At 28.5% G+C, this 23,818-nt stretch overlaps 2 protein-coding genes across 2 annotated transcripts; both read right to left on the reverse strand.

Moving 5' to 3' along the window:
* Positions 1–2,054: 2,054 nt before the first annotated feature.
* LOC108563399 lies at positions 2,055–2,542 on the reverse strand. The gene is made up of 2 exons (XM_017922060.1): positions 2,484–2,542; positions 2,055–2,423 (listed from the first exon to the last, which is right to left on the reverse strand). Exons 1-2 carry the CDS (start codon positions 2,535–2,537, stop codon positions 2,076–2,078), a joined length of 402 nt encoding a protein of 133 aa, XP_017777549.1. The 5' UTR covers positions 2,538–2,542; the 3' UTR covers positions 2,055–2,075.
* A 1,164-nt stretch (positions 2,543–3,706) lies between these two features.
* LOC108563400 lies at positions 3,707–4,228 on the reverse strand. Its single transcript, XM_017922061.1, has 2 exons — positions 4,155–4,228; positions 3,707–4,098 (listed from the first exon to the last, which is right to left on the reverse strand). The coding sequence occupies exons 1-2, from the start codon at positions 4,206–4,208 to the stop codon at positions 3,736–3,738; spliced, it is 417 nt and encodes a 138-aa protein (XP_017777550.1). The 5' UTR covers positions 4,209–4,228; the 3' UTR covers positions 3,707–3,735.
* Positions 4,229–23,818: the final 19,590 nt, after the last annotated feature.

The following is a 23,818-nucleotide window of genomic DNA, read 5'->3' on the forward strand; positions in this document are numbered from 1 at the left end:
ATGCTTCATCAAAGTGCGAAAATACGTCAAAATGCATAAAACATGTGCTACCCAAATTCCAAACTAAATGTAATATACAAAATTACTCATAAAGTATAAATGGTAGAAAGATGATTCAAAATAGAAATGAAAGCTGAATATATAAGGTTGTAACTGTAATTTGCTAACAAAATTGAAACAACGAAAAATTATATTTTTGTAAATTACTCAAAAAGTATAAATCGTAGAAAGTTTATTAAACATGGAAATGAAAGCTGAAGATTTGTGAAAAAAAAGTTGTATTTTATTATATTTGTACATATAAGTGTTTGGCTGTAATTAATTATACAATAGTATAAAATATTTATAAACTAAGGAAAGTACATTTTATCATTGCCTAATTACAGCACGTACATTAATCAAAAGCATTCTTCGTAAAATTGACGTCCTCCAGAACACTATCGTGCAAACATCTCAAATAGATGAAAGATCTTTTCCCATTTTCCATTTCTTTTTCGCCCTCAGCTTTGCACCTCTTCAGGGCCAAGTAAGCATTATCAATCAGATTGGTCAGCAAATTCTTCTCCTTTAGCATCTAATATGTTCCAACTCCTGGTCATGCAGAAGGAGAACTGCATGTATTTTGGATCCTCGACGAATTCACCTTTCTGGGCTTTTGTGATCAAATCCGGATCGACTTGGCTCAATTCTTTGCAATTATGGGTGTAGTTGGCCAACTTCAAATTCAACTCGCTTCAGGCCCGATGCTAAATTGAAAATATATCAAAAAGGTACCAAAATGAACATAATACAAAACACTTACTTCAGCCGAAATCAGAGTTACTGCTAAACCTTTAACCGCAAAAATGATCCTCATCTTTTTGCTTAAATTTTTTAATTGCGTACAATTATCAGAGGTAGTGCTCTTACATATAGAGAGAGATTTTAAATATGCAACGATTATTTTGATAAAACGTATTAGGAAATCTTCTCTCATTAAAATACATAATTTGATAACAGTTTTATGTTTACAAATGTGGTGATCACTACATTCCGTTTATATGACGTCATTATTATCTTTAAATAACGATACGAAATATTGTATATTTTTTTAAATTTAAATTTTATTTTAACTCAGTTATACCTCATTACCTCTGTTGACGAAGCTTCGATATAAAGAATTTATTTTTTAATATGATTAAGGAGAAATGACATCAAAACTTTTTGGAGAAACGCAATTGAAAACGTTGAGACAGTTTTTGGTAAGAAGTTATACTATAAGTAGGAAATAACATCCAAATAATTATAAATTAAGTTATAATAAGTTATACTGATTGAACAGATTTCGGAAATATCTATAAAGATGATGGTAGATATTAATTAAATGCAAAAAATCATGGTTAGTTTAAAATTTAAAAAAAATGTTAGCAACGAAGGCAAAGAAAATGTGTTAGGAACTAAATAATTGAAAAGGTGCTTAAATGACATTGAAAACGTATATGATCTTGAAAAAGGAAGAAAAACCTGTATTTTATTACTTTCAGCTTCTTTACGGAAGAACGTATCCTCATCTGGTAATAAATCCGTTTAATCCAGTATTCAATTAATGAATTTAAATGCATCATCTCCTGTAGTGTTTTCTAATTTTAGTATATCACTTCAAATTAATTTGTAATATTGATAGTATAGGTCGGTTATTTATTTTTTTATTTATTAAACATAATTACATACTTGAGGAATTTAATTAACGCGTTGATTGCACATTTATTCGAAAAAAAAGCATTTGGAGCACATTTAATTTTTAATATTCTTGTTTTTTTTTGTATTAAATTTTTTATTAACAACCGTGACCGCGATTTTAAATTTACTGAATGTTCACATTGATGAACAGATTGTGAATAAAATTACACGACATAAAAAAAGTAACTGGAGGACAGGTTCCTTTCTTTGGGGTGAATTTTGATTGTTGTTGATTTTGTTTCATTAGTTATAAATCGCATTAGTTATTAATATAATGAAAAATATTTGAAAGAAAAATACAAAAATTACTTTAATTTATTTATAATTGTTGTAATTCAAAATTGAAACTCATCGTATTAATTATCATCAGTGCTGTCAGTCTCATTTAAATTTTTCGACAAACATTTGATAAACTCAAAAGATCGCTTCTCGCTGCTTGTCTCCTTCTTCCCATCTTCAACGCATTTATTCATCATCGTCTTATAATTGTCCAGAATAAGCGTCACGAAATTATTTTCTTCAAACTTTCCATCTTCATCTATGAGATCCAATGCTGAGGCTATGCAGAATGTGTAGTCCAAGAATTTCGGATCATCGACGAACTCACCATCCATCGATTTCTCAACTAATTCAGAGTCGACACTGGTGGAAATCATGCAATAATAGGACAATGCAAAGACTCTCGTTTTAACTTCGGTAAAATCCTGAAACCAAATTAACTTACTTCTATATCAATGATTTTTATGTTATATAACAAGACTTACCTGACCCGAAATTAGCGTAAAGGCTAAAACGAAAACTAAAAGAACACTCCTCATGTTTAGACTTGATATTTTTAATTGAAGATGTGCAGGATCTGTTTGCTTTTATATCGAGAATGTTGATAACGCTAGTACTACATTCGTTTGCAATTGTGAAATATTCTAGATAAATTGGAGCGTGTTTATTATAAATATGCTTCTAGATAAATCAAAGTGCGAAAATATAACAAAATGCATAATACATGTGATACATAAATTGAAAACTAAATATAATATACAAAATTACTCAAAAAGTATAAATGGTAGAAATATGATTGAATATAGAAATGAAAGCTGAATATATGATTCAAAGGTTGTATATTTGTAACTCTAAAAGAAAGAACGAAAAATTACATTTTTGTAAATTACTCAAAAAGTAAATCGTAGAATGGTGATTGACAATGGAAATTAAAGCTTAATACTTGTGAAGCAAAAGTGTATTGTGTCATTTTTCTAGACCAGTGATTCCCAAAGTGGTCTATATCGACCCCCAGGGGTCTATGACAACCTGCAAGGGGTCTACGTCAACGAAAAAAAAAATGGGGTCTACGATAGTGGATCTCAACATACAGTGATAGTACCTATTTACTTACATTATACTATCTTATAATATAAAGACATATATATTATTTATAAAAGTACCTAAGAAGTAAAAAAAAATTATATATGTTTATAAAACTGTGTAAGTTGTCGGATGTAGGCATTCGCTTTGTGGTCGCAATACATTTTGAACTTGTAAAAACCTGCACATAATAATATACCAGTATCATCTTGTTACAAGCATATGCACAGACTCAGAGTAAAGATGTTAATAATTATAAAGATGTTCCAATATAAATAATAAATTTACAATAAATCAATATCAAGTAAGTAGGGGTCTACCCAAAACCGAAAAACATGGCAAGAGGTCTACGACACAAAAAAAGTTTGGGAACCTCTGCTCTAGACTGTAAGTAGCAGTCAAAAATATAAAAAACGAAAAATTAAACTTCGAAAAAGCAGTGTCACATTTTCATAAATTACTCAAAAAGTATAAATCGTAGAAAGTTGATTAAACATGGAAACGAAAGCTAAAGATTTGTGGAAAAAACCTGTATTGTATTCTATTTGTAGATATAGGTGTTTGGCTGTAATTAATTAAACAATAGTAAATAGGAGAAAATATTTATTTATTAAGGAAAGTACATTTTATCATCGCATAATTACAGCACGTACATTATTCCAAAGCATTCATCGTAAAATTGACGTCGTTAAGAACACCATGGTACAAACATCTCAAATAGATGAAAGATCTCTTGCCATTTCCCGTCTCTTTTTCGCCCTCAGCTTTGCACTTCTTCAGGACCGAGTAAGCATTATCCATCAGATTGGTAAGCAAATTCTTCTCCTTGTAATTCCCTTCGGCATCGAATACGTTCAAACTCTTGGTCATGCAGAAGGAGAACTGCATGTATTTCGGATCCTCGACAAATTCATTATTGTGGGCTTTCGTGATCAAATCCGGATCGACTTGGCTCAATTCTTTGCATCTCTGGGAGTAGTTGGCCATCTTCAGATTCAACTCGGTCCAGGCCGGAAACTAAATTGAAAATATATCAAAAAGGTACCAAAATTAACATATTACAAAACACTTACCTCCGCCGAAATCAGAGTTACAGCTAAAACTATAACCACAAAAATGATCCTCATCTTTTCGCTCAAAATTTTTAATTGCGTTGAATTATCAGACGTAGTGCTCTTATATATAGAGAGAGATTTTAAATATCCAGTGAAGATTTTGATAAAATGTATTAAGAAATCTTTTCTCGTTAACATACATAATTTGATAACAGTTTCTTGTTTACAAATGTGGTGATCACTCCATCCTGTTTATATGACGTCATTATTATCTTTAAATAACGATACGAAATATTGTATATTTTTTTAAAATTTTAAAGAATTCGATATAAAGAAATTCAATTTTTAATATAATAAAGGAGAAATGACATTAAACCTTTTTGGAGAAACGCCATTGAAAACATTTAGACAGTTTTTGGTAAGAAGTTGTACTATAAGTAGGAAATAAAATCCAAATAATTATAAATTAATATATAATTAATCTATAAAGATGATGGTAGATATTAATTAAATGCAAAATATCATGGTTAGTGGAAAATTAAAAAAAATGTTAGGAACGGCAAAGGTGCTTAAATGACATTGTATACGTATTTTTCATTTAGTGAAAATGATCCTGAATAAAGAAGAATAACTTGAATTTTATGACTTTTAGTTTCTTTAGGGAAGAACGTATCCTCATTATGGCTATAGTATTTTTACCTCTAAAAACAAAGTAATTCGCTTCGCTTAACGAAGTAATTTCTTGGAATGCATCTTATTCGTTAATCAAGGTATCACATAACACAATTTATTACACAATAATATAAGAATATATACACTTACATTTTAAACAGTTGTTAAATCTAATTGTGCATTTTTAATAAGATATTAACTTTTTAATTAATTAATTTATTACATTGTACAAGTGCTAGAAAACTTATGATCAATAGCCATAATAAATACACTTAAATTTATATATGTTTATCTGTGATTGTTATAATAATAATTATTATTTTAATTCACTTAATCATTTCTTGGTTTATTTCAACCATTAATAAAGTCTATTTTAAATTATTTTTTTAAATATTCAAGTAACTATAATATAATAAATATACTAAATATACTTTTAAAGGTGCGTTAAACTGTGTGTATTTTGTTACCGCATGTGTGTGTTTAATGTTAATTTATTGGCGATTTTCTAGGCAAACGTTTGTATTATTGATTAACATAAATTATTTGAAGTTTCCAACTGGGAATTCCTAATTGACCTTAATTAATTAGATCTCGGCCGTGTACAAACACGCACACACACATACTCATACATAGACAGAAACCTTGGACCACCTTGGTTGGTTTTCGTCCATTCCAAGCACAGCTCTATTTAGCCAGAACGATGAGGGCCGTACCCTTTACCTTTTCCGGTCACACAAGAGGACTGCACTTATTTTCAAAGCACACACATGCACAAAGATACAAGCTTTTACCAATTCCGTTCCATCCAATCCGATGCGAAACCTAAATATCGTTTTAATAAGAGCACCTCCTTCGCTTCTTCACCGATACGCCACTAATTTTCGAAACAATAATTAAACAATAGTTATATTATTAATACGATGCGCGATAAGTTTTAATTAATTAATCCCGCTTAGACTATAACATTTTAAGGCGAGCTTTCGGCTTTGATAAAATTTAATTATGGAACCTCCATTCCTCCGACACGCTACAAGATTTAACGTGCTTCAAGTTCGGCTAATTCAGAGTTTTCTAAATGTCATAAATACATTATTATTATTATCAAATTCCTATCAGAAAGTGGGTCGCATCTAACATTCTCTAGTTTTAATAAATATACTTATTTTATTTTACAGACATTTTAATTGCCACTTCATTAAATTTATCACTTAATTGATTTAAGTAATTTTTAGAGTGAAAATATGCAGCGGTTAAATTTGTAATTTTTTGTTGCAATAAATATTATTACTATTAATTACTACAGAAATATAATTATATAAAGCTGATCAGAGACTTTTCATAGTTAAAATTTCATTTATTTCATTTATATAAATATTTTTTCAAGTGATTTTTTTACCAAAAAATACAATTGATAAATTGTGTTAATTATATATTTTAGCAACATTTTTTAAACTAGTTTTTATGGAAATCTATTGAACATAATGTTATAGGTAACACATTCAGTTTCTTTTATGTATTAACATGTGTTTCGTATTATACATACGCTTTCTTTGATCTTAATTTCTTCATCTTTCCGTCTCAATCTATAGTTATTCGATTCTATTCTTGTTATTCCAGATATCTTTAAAACATATTTCTTATTCAAATATAAATAGATCTACTTCTTACGTTATTAGTTAGAATAAATTCAAATATTACGTTGTGACTTACATAAGATTTAAATTGTTGTCTGTGTAAATAAAAAGTTTAACTTAGAATTAATTGAATCCAAGAACCAAAGAGAGTACAGTTTTCTTAATATAATTACCAAATATTATATTTAAAGTAAGAATTATTTAACTTTTGATTTTTTTGTGTACAAAAATAAACAAACTAAATTTTAATAAAAAATATTACACAAATTTTATCCAAAAGCTGATTTGAAAGGGTTCTCCCTGGTGGTTATTCCAAAAGGCAAAAACTTTTTGACATCCAAAAATTTACAAAATTTTAATTGATAAACTTTCTCATTACCCAAATTACATTTTTACTCCAATTGGGGGTAATTTACCCTGATTCACCGACTCTTGCCTTATAGAGTTAAAATCCACGATTAGTTTGGTAAAACCAATAAAATCGCAAGTTAATTGATGAAGTTTTTTTTTATTAATAATTCTTAAACAATCTGAATGACATGTGCACATTAAATTACATACATTTGTCAACATTTTTTTTCATTATTCTATAAATATTTTGATTAATATTTAAAATATTTAAAAAAAAAATATATTTCTCAATTTTTATTCTTAAATAAAATTTAAAAGCATTTTCTGTATTTTCAATACTTTGTCAATTTAGTTTTCTGGACTTGATGTTTTTATCATATAAAAACCGACATATCAATAGTTGGTTGATATATCGGTTTTTATATTCTTGTAATATCAACTATGTATTCAATATAATACGCATTCCATAAACTCTACTGATAAAAGTATGCCAGGAAACGCTGGAAATATGTCGAATATAAAGGAAACAAAAAAAAAATAATGGAATGAAATAAATGAATTTATCTGCGAAACGAGACATTAATCAATGCCAACGTGTTAAATAGACGTTTTTCATAAAACGAACATAATTTTTGTTACATGGCCGAGCGTGTAGATAGATAGATACGTACGTTATGCATTCTGTATTGGAGGTGAAATAGCGTAAATCATTTGGCACATATCGATTCGGACCTGTCCCATCATGCTTCATGAAATTGTACTAACATTGGCTGCATCGCAAATGAATACCAAGATAATTCCGTGGACAGTGCATGAAGATGCGATCTGATTAAGTTTATCCTTTCGTGTGACATTCAAACGACTTTATCTCATTAAATATTTATCACATGATCCGTAAATCCTGTATCCAGAGCAGAACACGTACACGTACGATAATCAAACTCACATACACACGTTATCAACTTCAATTATTCACAAATGTTTTTTCGTCTCCATCGTTGAGGGGGATAAATAGAAGTTTGATTGTGTTTCCCTTCGGTCTGCTGTTTATTCTACTCTCTTTTTTATTTTCCGCTTGGTTTCTCTATGCTTCTAGTTTTTTTTTTGCGCATTGATTTTTTCGAGGGTGGTTAAATGTATTGCAAGGGCACTTTCGGGACGACTGGAAATATAAATTTTAAAGTGTATCAAACAAACCGATACGGCCTGTAACTCGATTATAAGTTTTCCTCCACATCAAACATTCGGGATTTCTGTTATTTGTTTCTTTTTTTCTGTTATCCACAGTATGTGTGTACAACAGGAACACGTCTTCCAATTTCGAGGGATGTCGTCCTCAATTATCCAAATATCGAAAATCTATAAATTAAATAAATACATCCTGAGCGTATCCTGGCTTTACGAATGCATCGATCAATTAGGACGAGGTATTAGATATGCGTGTTGCTGGTATCATATGCAAATTGGGATGCATACCATACAAAATCCATCCGCTCTCGTCCCGCGGATTATTCAAATTGAGTTTTGCTGCAAAACAGGGTGTTTCATTCGTGGATACGTTTTTCGGAATCTTGTTTTAATTTTCCTTAATCTTCGGTGATTACAATGAAAACCGTCTTATCGCCGAGAGACGAGAAATACCTTCATCCCCATGCAGGGCACACGCAAGATCTCTCCTTCTACCCAATTAACGAAACTTTTCTTATATAATCTAATATAGGGTGGAATTATAAAGTTGCTTCTCTCTCTCTCTTCCTAAGCAAATCTAATCTCACGTGGATCGATCCCTGAGCACATTCGCCGGTTATTCGGTTTGTTACGGAATTTTATTGATGCAATCCACAGACTTTTGCACTTTTCTCATCACGTTTTATTTATATAAAGATCTACTTTTTGTTTTAAAGAAAAAAATATCTTTTGTGATTAGAAAACTAAAAGGTAAAGTTTAATTAACATCATTTGAGAAGAGCTTTCTGATGCTTAAAATACAAATTTTGGTAATCTTTTATTGTATACAAAAATGATTTATTTTGCAATTGGAACACCAAGTCATAGGTTATTTTTTATGTTGTAATGAAAAGAAAATTGTATAGCAGTAAACCATAAAATAAGCTTAACCATAAATTAAGCTTAAAATTGCCTGACTTTACCAAACACATTTTTCATTGAAAATATTACTGAAATTTAATAAAAAAATTGTAGGCAACTTAATTTTAATGTATTTTAAAAGAAATCTTTTTCTTTTTAACAATGTTCAGGTATCAAAAGGTTAATTATATTTTCTTCAATTTTCATGACATATTTGTAGTATTTATATATAGAATGTTTTTTATTTATAACTTCAAAACTGATTAATTTCTCACTTAGTAATTGATGTATTATTTCATTTAATTGTATAATCAATAGTAAAACATGCATGTATTATAAATTATCTAGATCACTGGCTTCTGACTAGTTTGAATAATGAATATATAGAGTTTGCTATATACATGTATTGAATAATTAAATATTAGGTTTTAAAATCAACTTTAATTTTAAATTCATACAGATTACAATAAATTTCCAAATATTAAAGATAAGAAACATTTCTTGGTTAATATTTTAATTGTATTTCTATTGTTCATTCCAACTGCAAATTTTTAACACATAAAATTGAAAATTAAGCAGTTTTTACCCCAAAGTAGGACTAATAAAAATTGGCAATTAATGAAATAATTCAAAAAATTAAATTAATTAATTTAATTATAATTTAACAGTAAATATCCTATTAACACTATGTAAATCACTTTAATTCTATAGAATTTCAATTATTTATTAAAAAATTTGTAAACTTATTTCACAAACCGATTTAATAATCTAGATTTTTATTTGGTCCAAAAATAGTTAATTATTGGAAATATATGATGGCACTGCTATATTTAACTAATTAGCAGTGCTTATATAATATTCCATTTAATATTTTTAATTTAAATATAAATTAATAGAGATTATATATAGAGATAATAATATTTTTTATATGTTTTAAATAAATATTGCTTGGAATAGTCATCATTATCATTTGTTGAGAAATCATAACATTTAGCATTGCCTACAATCTAGTTGAGTAACTACAGTAATAAATATTTAAACCACAGACCTTGTGGTCAAAAGTCAATTAGTGAGGAATCCTCCTAATAATTAGAGTGTTGACCACACCATCATATCTTAAATTATTTATTATCAGACATGCAATACATCACTCGACTTCCAGTTTATGCACTTCAAAACTATAGAAACATGCCTTAACAACCCTTAAGTACTACGGATGGGTCAAAGTGATATTTGTTTTCATTCGCATTCTATTATAATTTAATTGTGGGGGTTGTCCATCTTGCTATCCCATTATTGTCTAGTGCACTTTTCACTAGGAGCAAGGTAGTTCCGGCGAGAGGTAACTATTTTATTGTAGAGTGTATTTCAGGTCAAAGTGGCTGGTTTTATATTCTTGAAATATCATCAATATTTGAAATTCAAAGTGTACTAACTTTGATTTCTCATGTACCGAAACGGGGAAAATCAGTAATTCTAATATCCAGAATACATCACACTAATACTGTGAATGAAAATAGAAAATGTCATACATTTCTATAATGAGACTAAAGCAGGCGTAGAAGCACTCGATGAAAAATGCCAATGGCTTTATTTCATTTTATATTAAATATCGCTGATGTCAACAGTAAAGTTATATATCAGGGGTGGCTAAACTGTGGCTCGCGAGCCGCATGCGGCTCTTCATATTATCTGGTAGGTAACAATGGCTCTTGCTGCAAAAAGTCTGGCCTCCCCAGTTATATATGAATACTCAAAATTGAGAAATAACAATTCTAGGTATTCTTTGATAAAACAAGTACAACCAAAAGATTCCCTAAAATATTCTGTATGCTAATTTAATTTTAAATAACAATTTTAGTAGTTTTTTTTACATATTTGTGAATAAAATTTAAAATTAATATGCTAATTTCAATATTTTTGATAGTTGAATTATTGAGTGAGTTGCAGACAATATTGTACTAATTATATACAGTAATTTAAATTTATTATTTATGTATATTTCAATGTAAACAAACCATTAAAACGTCGTTTGTGGGATGAAACGCCTCAAGTGCTTCTAATGTGGTATGAATATTTAGTATTATTCCACGATGTAAGTTAACTTTATTAAAATTAATTGCTCTTTAGTTACTAGTTAATTTAATATGATATAATTCGTACGAGTTTATATGAATTTTCGTATAATGAAAGACAAATATATTGTATAAATAATCATTTAAATAATAATCATAATAAAAAAAGTTCATTAACTATTCATAACCAATTATTGATTCTACGATAAATTTAGTAAAATAGAACAAGAAATTGAGTGATAAATATATAGTCAGAAAGAAATGGGTCTATAGCGCAAATCCCGACTATATCAAAATCTTGACTACCATAATCCAGACTGTATCAGAATTTCGACAACCATAATCCCGACTATATCGAAAATTTTTACAATAATATTTATAAATTATTTCCGAGCGTAGTCACCTTGTGCTACACTTTTATTATTATTAATAACAATAAGTTATTATTAATTTATTTGATTTTGTTGAATTATTCATAATAAACCTTAACATTATGAAATAATCTCAAATACAATTAGTATCACTACGATCCGGAATAATTTAAACATGTTATTGTAGATATTTTCGATATAGTCGGGATTTTGATACAGTCGGGATTTCGATACAGTTTTGATATAGTCGGGATTATGGTTGTCGAGATTTTGATACAGTCGGCATTTCAAACGTCGGGATTTCGAACGTCGGGAATTTGATTGGCGGTATTTATGTTGTCGGGATTGCGATTGCCACCGGAAAGAAATATATAATTTTGTTGTAATAGTAGACAAAAATGGAAAAATTTGCTTAATAAACTGAAAATAATATTCTACATACTTTTCAAATTGTAAAAATTGTATAATTACAAATTTTTAATTAAAAAAAATCTGTTTTTTTATAAAATGAATAAATAACAGAGACATACGTATCTTTCATCATAAGAAAAAAATAATTTCATATAATATAAACTGTACAGCTGTAAAAATTACAAAAAGCAACTGTAAGATTTCCCGTGGCGATTAAGTATTGAAAATTGCACGAAAGTTAATTAAAATTTAAAAAAAATATTGCTCGTGTGTTTACTGTGGCTTAATTATACCGGCTGGTTCTCCTCATTGGGGTGACGGATTTTTATTTTAGCGGGAAATTAAAGGGACGAAAAAAAATATAACAAAAAACTAAAAATAAATAAAAAGTAAACAAAAAAAAATTCGAAGCACCGGCGTTTATTTATTGAGGCGAGTTAATGAAATTCCCCATTTCAGATGTATAAAAGACTGCGACTCATTTATTTCTGCTTACTTTTTTTTATTTCTTCCAACCACCCCTGAGGGAGTGGTCCTCTCGTTTCGCCACTTTTATCCTTAGTTACTTTGCAGGATTTAAGGACGGACTTTCTACGTATATTAAATTAATGTTATCTCGCCAAAGTTATGATGACATAAGTTATATATTTTGTTGAGTTAATAATAAATTGGAATTAAGACTCGTTTCAGTTATATTATGAGATATGAAAAAATAAGTGTGAATGTATTTTTTTCGTACTATAAAAGGTGGACGATTGCTTTGTTTGTCTCTCGTACGGGGAATGATATGATCATTGAAAGATATTACAGTGTTCACTGAAAGCAATTCAATTTGCTTGTTTTCACGTAAAAGCGCACCGTTTAATAACGCAACTGAAAGAAATTCTGCTGTATAATTGAACAATAAGTGTTGGAATGCACTATGTTTCTTTATTATAATTATTTCGTAATGTTTTATGCAAATTTTAAATACTTTTATTGCAATATTAAATGACTGAAACGATGATTGTATTATTCGGAGAGGTGAGCAATTATTTTGATGAATAATTTATTATATTAATTATAAATTAAATTGGTCGGATATAATTTCGTCTTCACTGACGCCGCTTTCTTTACTTGGCTAATTACGTAATGAAGCTAAATTTATGTTTTTTTTTTTGTTGGCTAAAATATTTTCTTACATCTCAATAATTAATTCTATTTATTTTATAAATTAATTATTAATATTTATACAATCTTTTCTCAGATATAGTTTTATTAATAAGTATAATTTGTGTTCATTTTAACATTTTTAATAAATGGTCCGTCTTGTACTCTCCAGTTTGATCATTTTAATATGTTACTTTCTTCTATTTTATTTGACCACCCTAATTTATTTATTTAATTTAAATTACCTGTTACATTGTTCCGTATGAATTGGTCGTAACTGTGTGCATATTCTTGTACCTGTAAAGGCTAATTGCCTAGTTTTCGATGCCTCTAAAGAAAGAAGGAAAAAAAAAACTATAAAAGATCAATAATTGAAGTGATGAAAACAGAAATAGAATGACAGAATCAACGAAATAAAATTATTTGGTATACTTAAATTATATTTTAACCAAACATACAAACTTTTGTTATGTAATTTTTAATATACATTTGACATTATTTTATAGTTGGCAGATTATTATGTAATTACTGCTACTTATTTCTACGTCGAGATAACTAATAGTAAGTACAGGAATCCCTCGCATAGGGTAAATGGTTCCATCAATATACCGGACTATTCCAACTGGCTTGTAGTCAATCCGGATTGATCGAAACCACACTATGCGAGGTATTGCTGTAGTTGGTACGCTAGTGAGAAACAACGTTAAACGAACTCAAATTAATTAGTAGATGTAAGTAGGTAAATTTACAGCTTTTTTAGGTTTCAAGTAAACCACGTTTCATAAAAAAAATGGAGGAAACGCTAATCGAGGTCTGTTACTGTTTCAATCTTAGTGCAGATGCAACAAAACATATGAGAAACAATAAATTAATGAATATGTGAAAATTATCGAAAAAACAAGATAAACAATAATAATTTATAAGTTTAATACATATAAAGTATTATTAAAAATGACATATTTTATAATTTATTTAATATTCACCAAAATATGCAGATATTGATAACAGACATTTACAAACAAACATAAATCAAATTAAATGGGGCTGTATAAGTAATAATAAAAATATAAAATTTTATACATGTTAAAAACACAAAATTGTAATTGAGCAAAATATATAATTTTAAAAAAGTTAACTGATACAAAGGGCTATTGTCTAAAACCCATGAAAAATAAAACAAAATTATAACGGAATCCTTCAAATTGATAAAATGTTCGCAAAGAGACGGAAGTCAGATTCCAGACCGAACTCCAAAAGTATATATATTATTTAACATATTTATCGACCGAGATCTTTCCGCCAAATAAAATAAGAAAATATCGATTAAAAGTAATAAATAATTCAATAAAATAAATAATGTATATTAATACTAAACTTGTTGTTTTTTGAATATTATAGTTACTATTATTTTACAATCATTCAAAACATGTTTTCTTCATAACGGGTGTAATGGATGCAAAAGCTAAATGGAATTGTAGCTCGAAGCGTAGATATAATTTTAATTTACTCGCTACATATTCTTGTTGCCATTTCGCATGTTTATTTTATGTAATGGAAAAATATTTACACAGAATTTGATTACATACACGCAGAACAAAAAAAAGTGAGCTGTTACATTCGCTGTTCAAAGCGAGCGGCTAGCAATGACGACGATGATGATGATGGTCCGATGCGACCTGGTGATGGCTCATGAATAAAAATCATTTCGCCAGGGACAAAAAGTGTTGATATTGGTGGTCGGGTAAGTGCATACGCATTTGGCGTGAATAATATATGGAACTTGTTTGTCCCTCTCCTAACACAGGTGTATAGAGTAGGAGCAGAGAAGCCTGATAGTGAAATAAAAGATAAATGCACAGCCTGGGATCAAACTCATCTTGCAATATATCACCATAAACACACACGCACATCCTCGCATGCACCGTGGAAGGACAATTTCGTCCTTCCCAGCATTTCCCCTGCTGTTCGTCTCGGGCTTCGAAATTGCAAAAATGTGAAATTGAAATATTTCAAACTGTGATTGTGTACACTTCTTCTTGTTATTATTCTTCTTCTTCTTACACCGCTGCTTTCAAATCGAATCCTTGCAGTGCGGAAAATAATATTTCTGATGTTTCAACAATGAATTACACAATATGATTGCAAAGAAATGTTCTTTATTCTTGATTGAAATCAACAAATAATTTTTTATTATTTTATTTGCAAATTACAAGTTAAATATAATTAATTCTAGAAGATTATATAATATTTCAAAATTGAACTAGTATTTACTTTTATTAATATACAGTAAGACCTCGTTTAGAAATTCCTCGATTAACGAAGTTAAAAACAAAAATTAGTAATTAATTTATATGTATATATAATTTATTGGATTGAGGAAGAAATAAAATATCTTCATCATAATTTAGCTTTTGTATCTGATTCTTTGTCTTTGTAAAATCCTGTTCATTTTCTGGATCAAAAACTTTTTATCGATACATCTATAAATGATGTTTATTTTTAATTCATTACTTATATTTTTTAATCACTAAAACTTACTGTTTTTCATAAAGTATAATATTATAAAACTGTTACTCGCGTGGCGTCTGACAGACTCAGCTAAAGGCTTGATGTGGTTTTACAAATCGTCAGTCAGTATATAGGCCAAACTTTACAGTTTTAAATGTTATGGTTGGTTTGTTCCCACTTGTGTCTCATAAACGCCGCGCGACTAACAATGGTTTTTGGACATTGATGCTGATTTGATATAACGCCGTTTACTCTACTAAATAAAGCTCTAAATATACATATGTACTGTATATTAATGTTACTTTTCTTAACGTTGTTTCATTTAGTACTTGTACAAATATAGTGTCATAACTTAAATTCTCAATTAATCTAAGATAAGTTTTATTGTCGCTAAATGAACATAAGTAAATTTGTTTATTATATAGTTAACATACATTTCGTGAAGATTTTATATAAGTTTTGTTTGGGTGCGGCTACAGTCACCCTTGCTACTTTCCATTAAACTTGGCAATTTTATTCTTAACTGTCTTCATTTGCAGGTCGTTTTGTATTATACTGTTGGAGATATACCATGTTGCGCCGGCAATTGTTCGCTGAGTATGATAAAACTAAATAAGATAATTTGCATACACATATTTAAAGCGTAAGAAAGCTTAGAAAGTTAGAAAAAAGTTTTACAATTTATGTATATTATATTAGCAATGTTTCAATGATCTTAACAATTAATGTAATACTATGTAAATTGAACATGTTTTAAAACTAAATTTAGATATGTTTTTAGTGGAAAGTTGTTTTTTTTAATTGTAATAAATAATGTAAAATTTGATATTAGGAAACTTAATTATATAATTATAAGAAAAAATATTTTTACGAAGGGCCGATATTTCTTATTTAAATATGTAAACTATAATGGTTTTTTTTCTTATTTCTAACTGAACATAATAAGGATTGTAAAATAATTTTTTAATACAACCACAGTTTAAGCAATTATTTGTAGGCAATGTAGTGTGCTTTGAAATTAATTCATAAGTGACTATTATTGTCTCCAAACTGCGAAACTTCTCACAATAAGGTCGATGTCTGTAAGTGATGACACACCTTTCAAAAACCACCAGATATTCAACGTAATTGCCATTTTAGATCATAATAGCTTTGTTATAATTAACTCCTAACTTGTAACCATTTAATATTAAATTACATCAATTTTAATTTTATAACAGTTTGTAACAGTTGACTTTTTTGAAATTATATAAATTTATTTTGATCTTTTTTTCTGTATAATAATTAATTGTCTGTAAACATGAACTTATGAAACAAATTTGGAAAATTGCAATTCGTAAACTAAGAACAACTTCCATTAAAATTACATGAATGTGTGGAAATAATAAAATTAGTTATTATCAATTTTCTTCAGTTTTTCTGGAATAATAATTTGTTTATGTGCAGGCAGCCGATTATTGAGTAATAAAAAAAACTACTAGGGTAGACTAACCATATGCTTGTAGTGCGTAGTGACATAAATAAAAAATATTTTATAGTCTTATTTACACATATTTTTTTTTTAAAGCCGTAAATATTGTTAGTCTACAACCATTAAGTTTAATTTACTGGTGCCATTGTGTGTAAAGTATCTTGGAGTGTTAATCAGCTAATTTGCGCCATAAAAATGTCACGCAAATCGATTTCGTCGAATGCAGAAGGATAAAAAGGGTGCAGAGACAGAGGACTTCAACTTATCAAATTTTAACTGAGATTTTTGCCTCCCCATCGACGAATCTGGCGAGTTTGGGTGGATGAGTTGAGAGGGTGATCATCTACCGGGTTGGTTTTTCACCGTTGTCTGGTTTATTTCACGGGATGTGCGTTTTTTGATTAGAATGGTGCCTAGGTACAGAGCGAATCGAGGGGGTGTTTGTTTCGCGCCGCCGCTTATTCTATCAACAATTCATCATTTATCTCCCTTCGTTTTAAAACCTAAAAGGGACGTGGGGTGAAAACCACCCTTCCTTCCATTTGCGACCCCGCACTAATTATTGAAGCTACCTGAAAATCTCGCATCCGCCGGAATCGCACTACACTTCCGGTATACTTTCTCCTGTAATTTCTTTCCCCCAAGAGATTCGCTCATATTTCGCATCTAGAACCCCCTCAAAAAAGGAAGAAAAATGAAAAAAAAATGATAAAAACGAAACGGAAAAGCGCAGCGAACAGGAAACAGAAAAAAGGACGACGGAAAGACGCAAAAAGAGAACGGAATCGGACAATATTGAATTCAAGGGTGGCCGTTTTGTTTCAAATCCCAATTGGAAGATATATAAGCAAATCTCCTTTTAGAAATCTACCAGAGAAATATATATATACGACTCAAATATATTCCAATCCTTGTCTTCTTTTTTTATTCTAACTTCATCCCCCTTCTTTATTCCACCTACATTCTCCGCAATAACCGCCAAATCTCTAATCAAATTCTATTTTGTATTTCGCGCTGTACTTCTTTTCTCTTTCAATCTTCCCCTATTCGTGACCACCTCTTCGTTCTGCTAAGTTCGCTTTGTTTATATGGTAATCAGGGCTGTTGCTGCAACTTTCCTGTCTGTCTCCCCTTTCCTATCCGGGATTGAAACGCAACTTATTTAATTACAAACTTGAAATGTGGATGTGTGTTCGTCTGTTCGTCGTTCATTAGCATTACTTGATTTTCCTGCCCATCCAATCAATTCTCGATTCTGGTTTACGATAGCTCCGAACTTTCCCAATCCCTCCATTCTTTAATGGAATCGAAAAGTTCGCGAGGAACGTTCATAAAAAATCATATCTCTCGCATCATACGGACCCGAATGCAATCTGACTTTATCATGTGATCCTGAGACTCAAACTTGATAATTACTACATAATTTTACAATCCACTGCATTATCTATAAACTTAAGAACTAAAATTTTATTATAATAAAAATGGTTAATCAAAAATACTGGAATTAAATTAATCTTCTATTATTTTTTTTATAAATAATAATTGTAAAAATTCATACAACTAAATATGAAAACTAAATACAAATAAGCAAACAATAGTATGAAATAAAAAATAAACTTTCCACACAAATTGTCTTTATTTTATTTATTTTTTTAATACAGAATGGAAACAAAAAAATAACATGAAAATAAATTGAATAAAATTATTTTAAACGCAATACATTGTGCACATATTTTCGAATGAATGCCTGTCTCATGCATTAAATAAAGAAATTTGAATAATATAAATACTTTTGTAAACTACAGGAAAACTTGAAACTTTGTAGTGGCTTTCCCAATGCACGAAATAAACATTACTTACGTAACTTTCAGAATACAACATTTGATATTTTAATTCCCAGTTTAGCCATATTTATTCAGCTTTTGTGTATTACATTATTTGAATATTATATAATAAACATTGTTTCAAATAGAAGCAATATACAAAAATGATTGTGTATAATGGGTACAATTTAAATAGATTTTATAAATGGATGCACTGTCTAAAAATAAACTTGATTATATAAAGATATTGAATATAAGTAAACTAATTAAGGTAATGTTTCTTATTTTATTAAAATTTTGTTAACAAATAAAATAACAAATCTTATGTTACAAAAAGAAATGTTCTGAAACTTTCGATTAAAGAGGTATAAGGTAAATTAAATTGTGCAGTTGATAATTAATTAAATAATATAAATGTAATTACATTAAATTTTATGGAATAGATAATTAATATTTAACTCAATTAATTAAATTAAATTTGTTATATTAATTGTAAATGGATTTGTACATCAAACATATAAACAATTAAACGATTCCAGTCCAAATGTCTGAGAGAGATTGTCGGTATACCACGGTGCATTACCAACAAGAAACTACCCGAATAACTTTTAGTTGAAACCGTCGAAGGGTTAATCACGAGTTTATCTAGGAAATGCAAAGAGAAGCTCGATTCTCATATAAATGCACCAGCACTAACTTATAGCAGGATAACAGTCTTCACAAGTCAACTGATGTAACGCTGTGAATCTCTTAGTTTTAATATTAAGATAATATTAAGTAAATTTCAATTTATTAATTAATATTCAGAAATTATTAGTAAAATATTAAAAGCTATTGAAATAGGAGATTAATCGAGATATTTAAATTATTGTTTTATTAAAAGTTTAAGAAATTAATATATTATTAAGGAAACCAAAGAACAAGAATATTATACGTAAATATTATGTAAAAGTTATGGCGTAAGATTTTTAGAAACAGCAATATGAGAAGACTAAACGAGGTATGTACATTATTGAAATACGAAAATACAATATAACATAAGACAAAGAACAATATTACAGGACAAAATGAGTTATTTATATTACTAAATTGAAAGTTAAATAAGAAAATTATGTAAGATTTAAGGCTAATCATTTGTACATAGAACGATATTAGAGGACTGAACGAGTTATTTATATTACTGAATTGAAAGTTAAATAAGAAAGTACAAAATTATGTAAGATTTAAGGTGAAAGATTTTTACAAAGAATAATAATAGAGGACTGAACGAGTACTTTATATTATTACGCAAGTACAATTTCAATAAGGAATAATAATGTTACGTATAAACAAGGGTACAATTTTTGGACATGGAATATAATTTTATAGGACTAAACGAGTTATTTATATTATTAAGCAATTGAAAGGTAAATAAGCAATCATGTTATTACGTAATATGGTGTATGATTTAGATAAATATTTGTGTGATTTGTGTGTTCGAATCTATAGTGTATACACATACTATCGAAAAAAAAGTATCAGAAATAAATCGATTTTCGTATTAAAGATGCTCTATAAAGATCGGAATATATGGTAATCCGCAAGAGCCCTATCAGGTAAATAACATAGGGTGAATACTGATAACCCAACCTGCATAAGAGATTTCTTGAGAGTGATAAAGCAGAAAAAGGGAGGACTTTTTATTTTCTTCCTTCTACAGATTTTTAGTTATTGAACTTTTTTTTATTATTACTTTAATATTTTAAATAATAAAAACTAAATTTTATTTACAATTGCAAAAAAATATATGAGCATACATCAAAAGTTAGAAGTATTAATGTTAATTTTCTTGAATATTTAAAAATTAATAATTTCTGCCTAAAATTGAAATAATTCAAATACATATTTAATTAATTAATATTTAGTAAAATTTTAATAACATGTAGTTATGACAGAGTTGAAGTGAATATTAAGAAAACTTGACTGAGAGAAGACTAATGATGCATTTCCACGGAAAAAATAAAATCAGCGCTGTTTTTCTCTGTTAACAAAGTCTCTTTTCTTCAGTCTTGTAAGAATTAAATTGGAATACACTAGTCCTTCTATAACTTTTATTATGCTCGCCACGTTCAAGTAATTGAAAAAGTTTAACGAAACTTTCTAACATGCTTCAGTTTTAATGTAAGTACGATCTGCTTGTGGACGTTTTCAATGTAAGTTAATCTGCTTCAGATTTTTTTTACTGTATTAATAAAAATGTTGAGAGTTTTATTGTAATTATTTCTTGGTAGTTTCAATAAAAAAAAATATAAGAATTTTTTGTTAAAAATAAAGAATGTGCATTATATGGGGATCATTTTATAGCATAATAAAATAGATATATAATTTTATATTGAAGAAGTATTGAGTATACAAATGTACCAAGGTGAGTATACAACATAACAATACCTCTCATAGTGCGGATAAAGGGTTCGGCCAATATCCTGGACTGTTTGACACGGATTAATCGAGGATATTAAAAACTGCACATCAATATGTAAAGAAAAACGATGTATAAAAAAAATAATTGTTGCTTTTTAGAATTTATTTTTATTTTGCCGAAAATTTAGTTTGTTTTGAAATTATGAGAAATCCGGACTGATAGAAACCATACATGTGATGTATAGCTGTTTTTTTTCTTTTAATGTGAAAATTATTGCATAACCACATTTGATTTGAGTGTATATCGAAATGTAATGTATTCATATAATATTTCTCGTTTTACAATGTATTTGTCCTATATAAATTTATGTCGTGGAAGTGTATAAAATAAAGAAGTTCATGCATGGATCGTAATATTGACAAAAGCTTATAAAAGATACATTGTAATTTCGTATGAAACAGTAATTGAATCTTAAATTACTTAAAAGTACAGATTTACCAACAACGAAATATTTATTATTAATTGCGAGAGTTGAACAATGTGAAATATCTATATTATTCCAATATTATCTTTCAGTCCTTGAAAACCACATTTAATGTTGCCTGAAGTCAATATTAAATTAACACGCGCCTCCTTCCAAAAGCTCCAACATAATTAATTGAACAAAACTGAGTTTTCATTTTAAAAAGAAACCTTCCAACATTTGTTTGCATTGTATTTTTTACATTAAACTTATACAAAAGTTAGTCGAGCGAGAAAACTCATATTCATATTTTGCTTAGGATATTTCATATTTGTTGGTTGTTGTTGTCCTGTCGCCGGGGATTATTGAAATTTGTGAGTTCCAGGAAAAGGAAAGTTTAATAAATATAGTTTAGAGAAATATTAATGAGGATAAGGGATGGATGCAAGATAAATCGTTGTGTGTGTGTGGATGTTTGGAAGGATGTTTTGATGAGGGATATTCAGTAAACTTTTATGAGTTTTAAAGCAAGCAAGGAGGAAGGAAGCAAAGCGAAAAAAATGTATAAATGTTTATGTGTGCATCCAGCAGGGAATATATATTATATACATATATATAATATGTACTATGTATGTATATAAAAGTAGATGCTCGCAAAAATACAACGACTCTTTATGTTGTAAATCTATTCTTTGGTATAAACCCTCATTCAAAAGGCTGCTTCTAGTTTGCATATACACATTTATTTTTATATAGAACATTATTTATCGGACAGGACTTTTGGCTTCGAATAACTATTATTTTTATACAAATTAAATTGAAATGATTTATCATATTAATATACATAATTTAAAATTTAATTTGTTTGGAAAGTTTCAAACCGAACTACGCTGAATCTGGATTATATACAGGTTTACTCACATATAACTCGGTTTCTACATACCAAAGAATCATCGAAACTTTCAAAACTTATTACATACTACATTGTTTTCAAACTATTTATGATATAATACAAAATGATAAAAATAATGCTTTATTTCATTATGGAAAGAATTTTCTATTTTAAATTGCATTGGAATTGTAACATTAGCTTACAATGAAGCATGTTGAAAATCTGTGTCACAAAAAAATGATATTTCGTCCTAGATGTAGAAATTCTATATATTGCTTTTCGTATTATCGGTGAAGTATATTTGATATTTTCTGCTTAGAAAAAGTTTAGAAAGCCTCACATAAATGAGGAATGTAAATATTTTTCATATCATCAAAAGAGCCACGGTTTGCTGACCTGATATAAGATTGGTAGATGAAAACATGTACAAAGGAAGGATTGCAAATTTGTAGGTCATATTTTTTTTATTACAAATCAAAATAAAGATAAAAATTGTAATTTTCAACTATTTCCTGAAAAAAAAACTTCTTTAGAAAAATAATGCTACATAATTAATAATATCTTTTCTTGATGATAAATGTCATGTAAACTTTGATTAATATATCTAAAATAACATAAAATATTAAGATCCAAGAAAATTGAAAATTTTATTTTTTTTACTATTGTTTATATAACTAAGATTTTAGGTATAAGACTCTCTTATAAGAGTACCCACTTTTTACCCCACAAATTTGTTCAGAAAAGGTCTTTTACTTGGGGAATTACTTGGTATATCACAATGATATAAATATACAGAAATGATAAATGCAATGGGTAATCGGTTTACCGAAAATAATCCGTTTTAGTTACCCAAATTGTACATTAACCGATCATCAATTGAATAAGCGTCTTAACCTTTATATAACCCCTAAAGTCAAAAGTAACGCTAATGGGTTGATAAGGTGTTTTCGTTGTCCGAACACAAAAATCTTTTGCCAAAGTGTTTGTTGTCAGGTTTATTCGCGTCCGAAATGTTAATTAACCGAATATGAACTATAATTTAAAAAAATATACTAATGATTTTTTTTCTTATATTTTATATTATTTGTTGATTTATTTTTATAACTTATATTTCAGAGCTTCAGTCTACGTTGTTATGTTTTTATTGTTGAATTGCAAATAAGAATTCGGAATAATTAGTTGTATAAAATCAAATGGAACAGGTTTCCTTCAATGATGTCATAAAAGTTTTCATTCCTTACGATGCATCCGGTGCATAATAAATGCATATTTGAATATAAATCTGGGAGTTCCTGTGTTTACGTACACTCGTATATTTATATAAATAAATTTTTATTATTACCATACGGAAATCTTCCTCCACATTACATTAT

The sequence above is a fragment of the Nicrophorus vespilloides genome, unplaced genomic scaffold, assembly GCF_001412225.1.
Source record: "Nicrophorus vespilloides isolate i.1.1-1 unplaced genomic scaffold, Nicve_v1.0, whole genome shotgun sequence".
NCBI lineage: Eukaryota > Metazoa > Arthropoda > Insecta > Coleoptera > Silphidae > Nicrophorus > Nicrophorus vespilloides.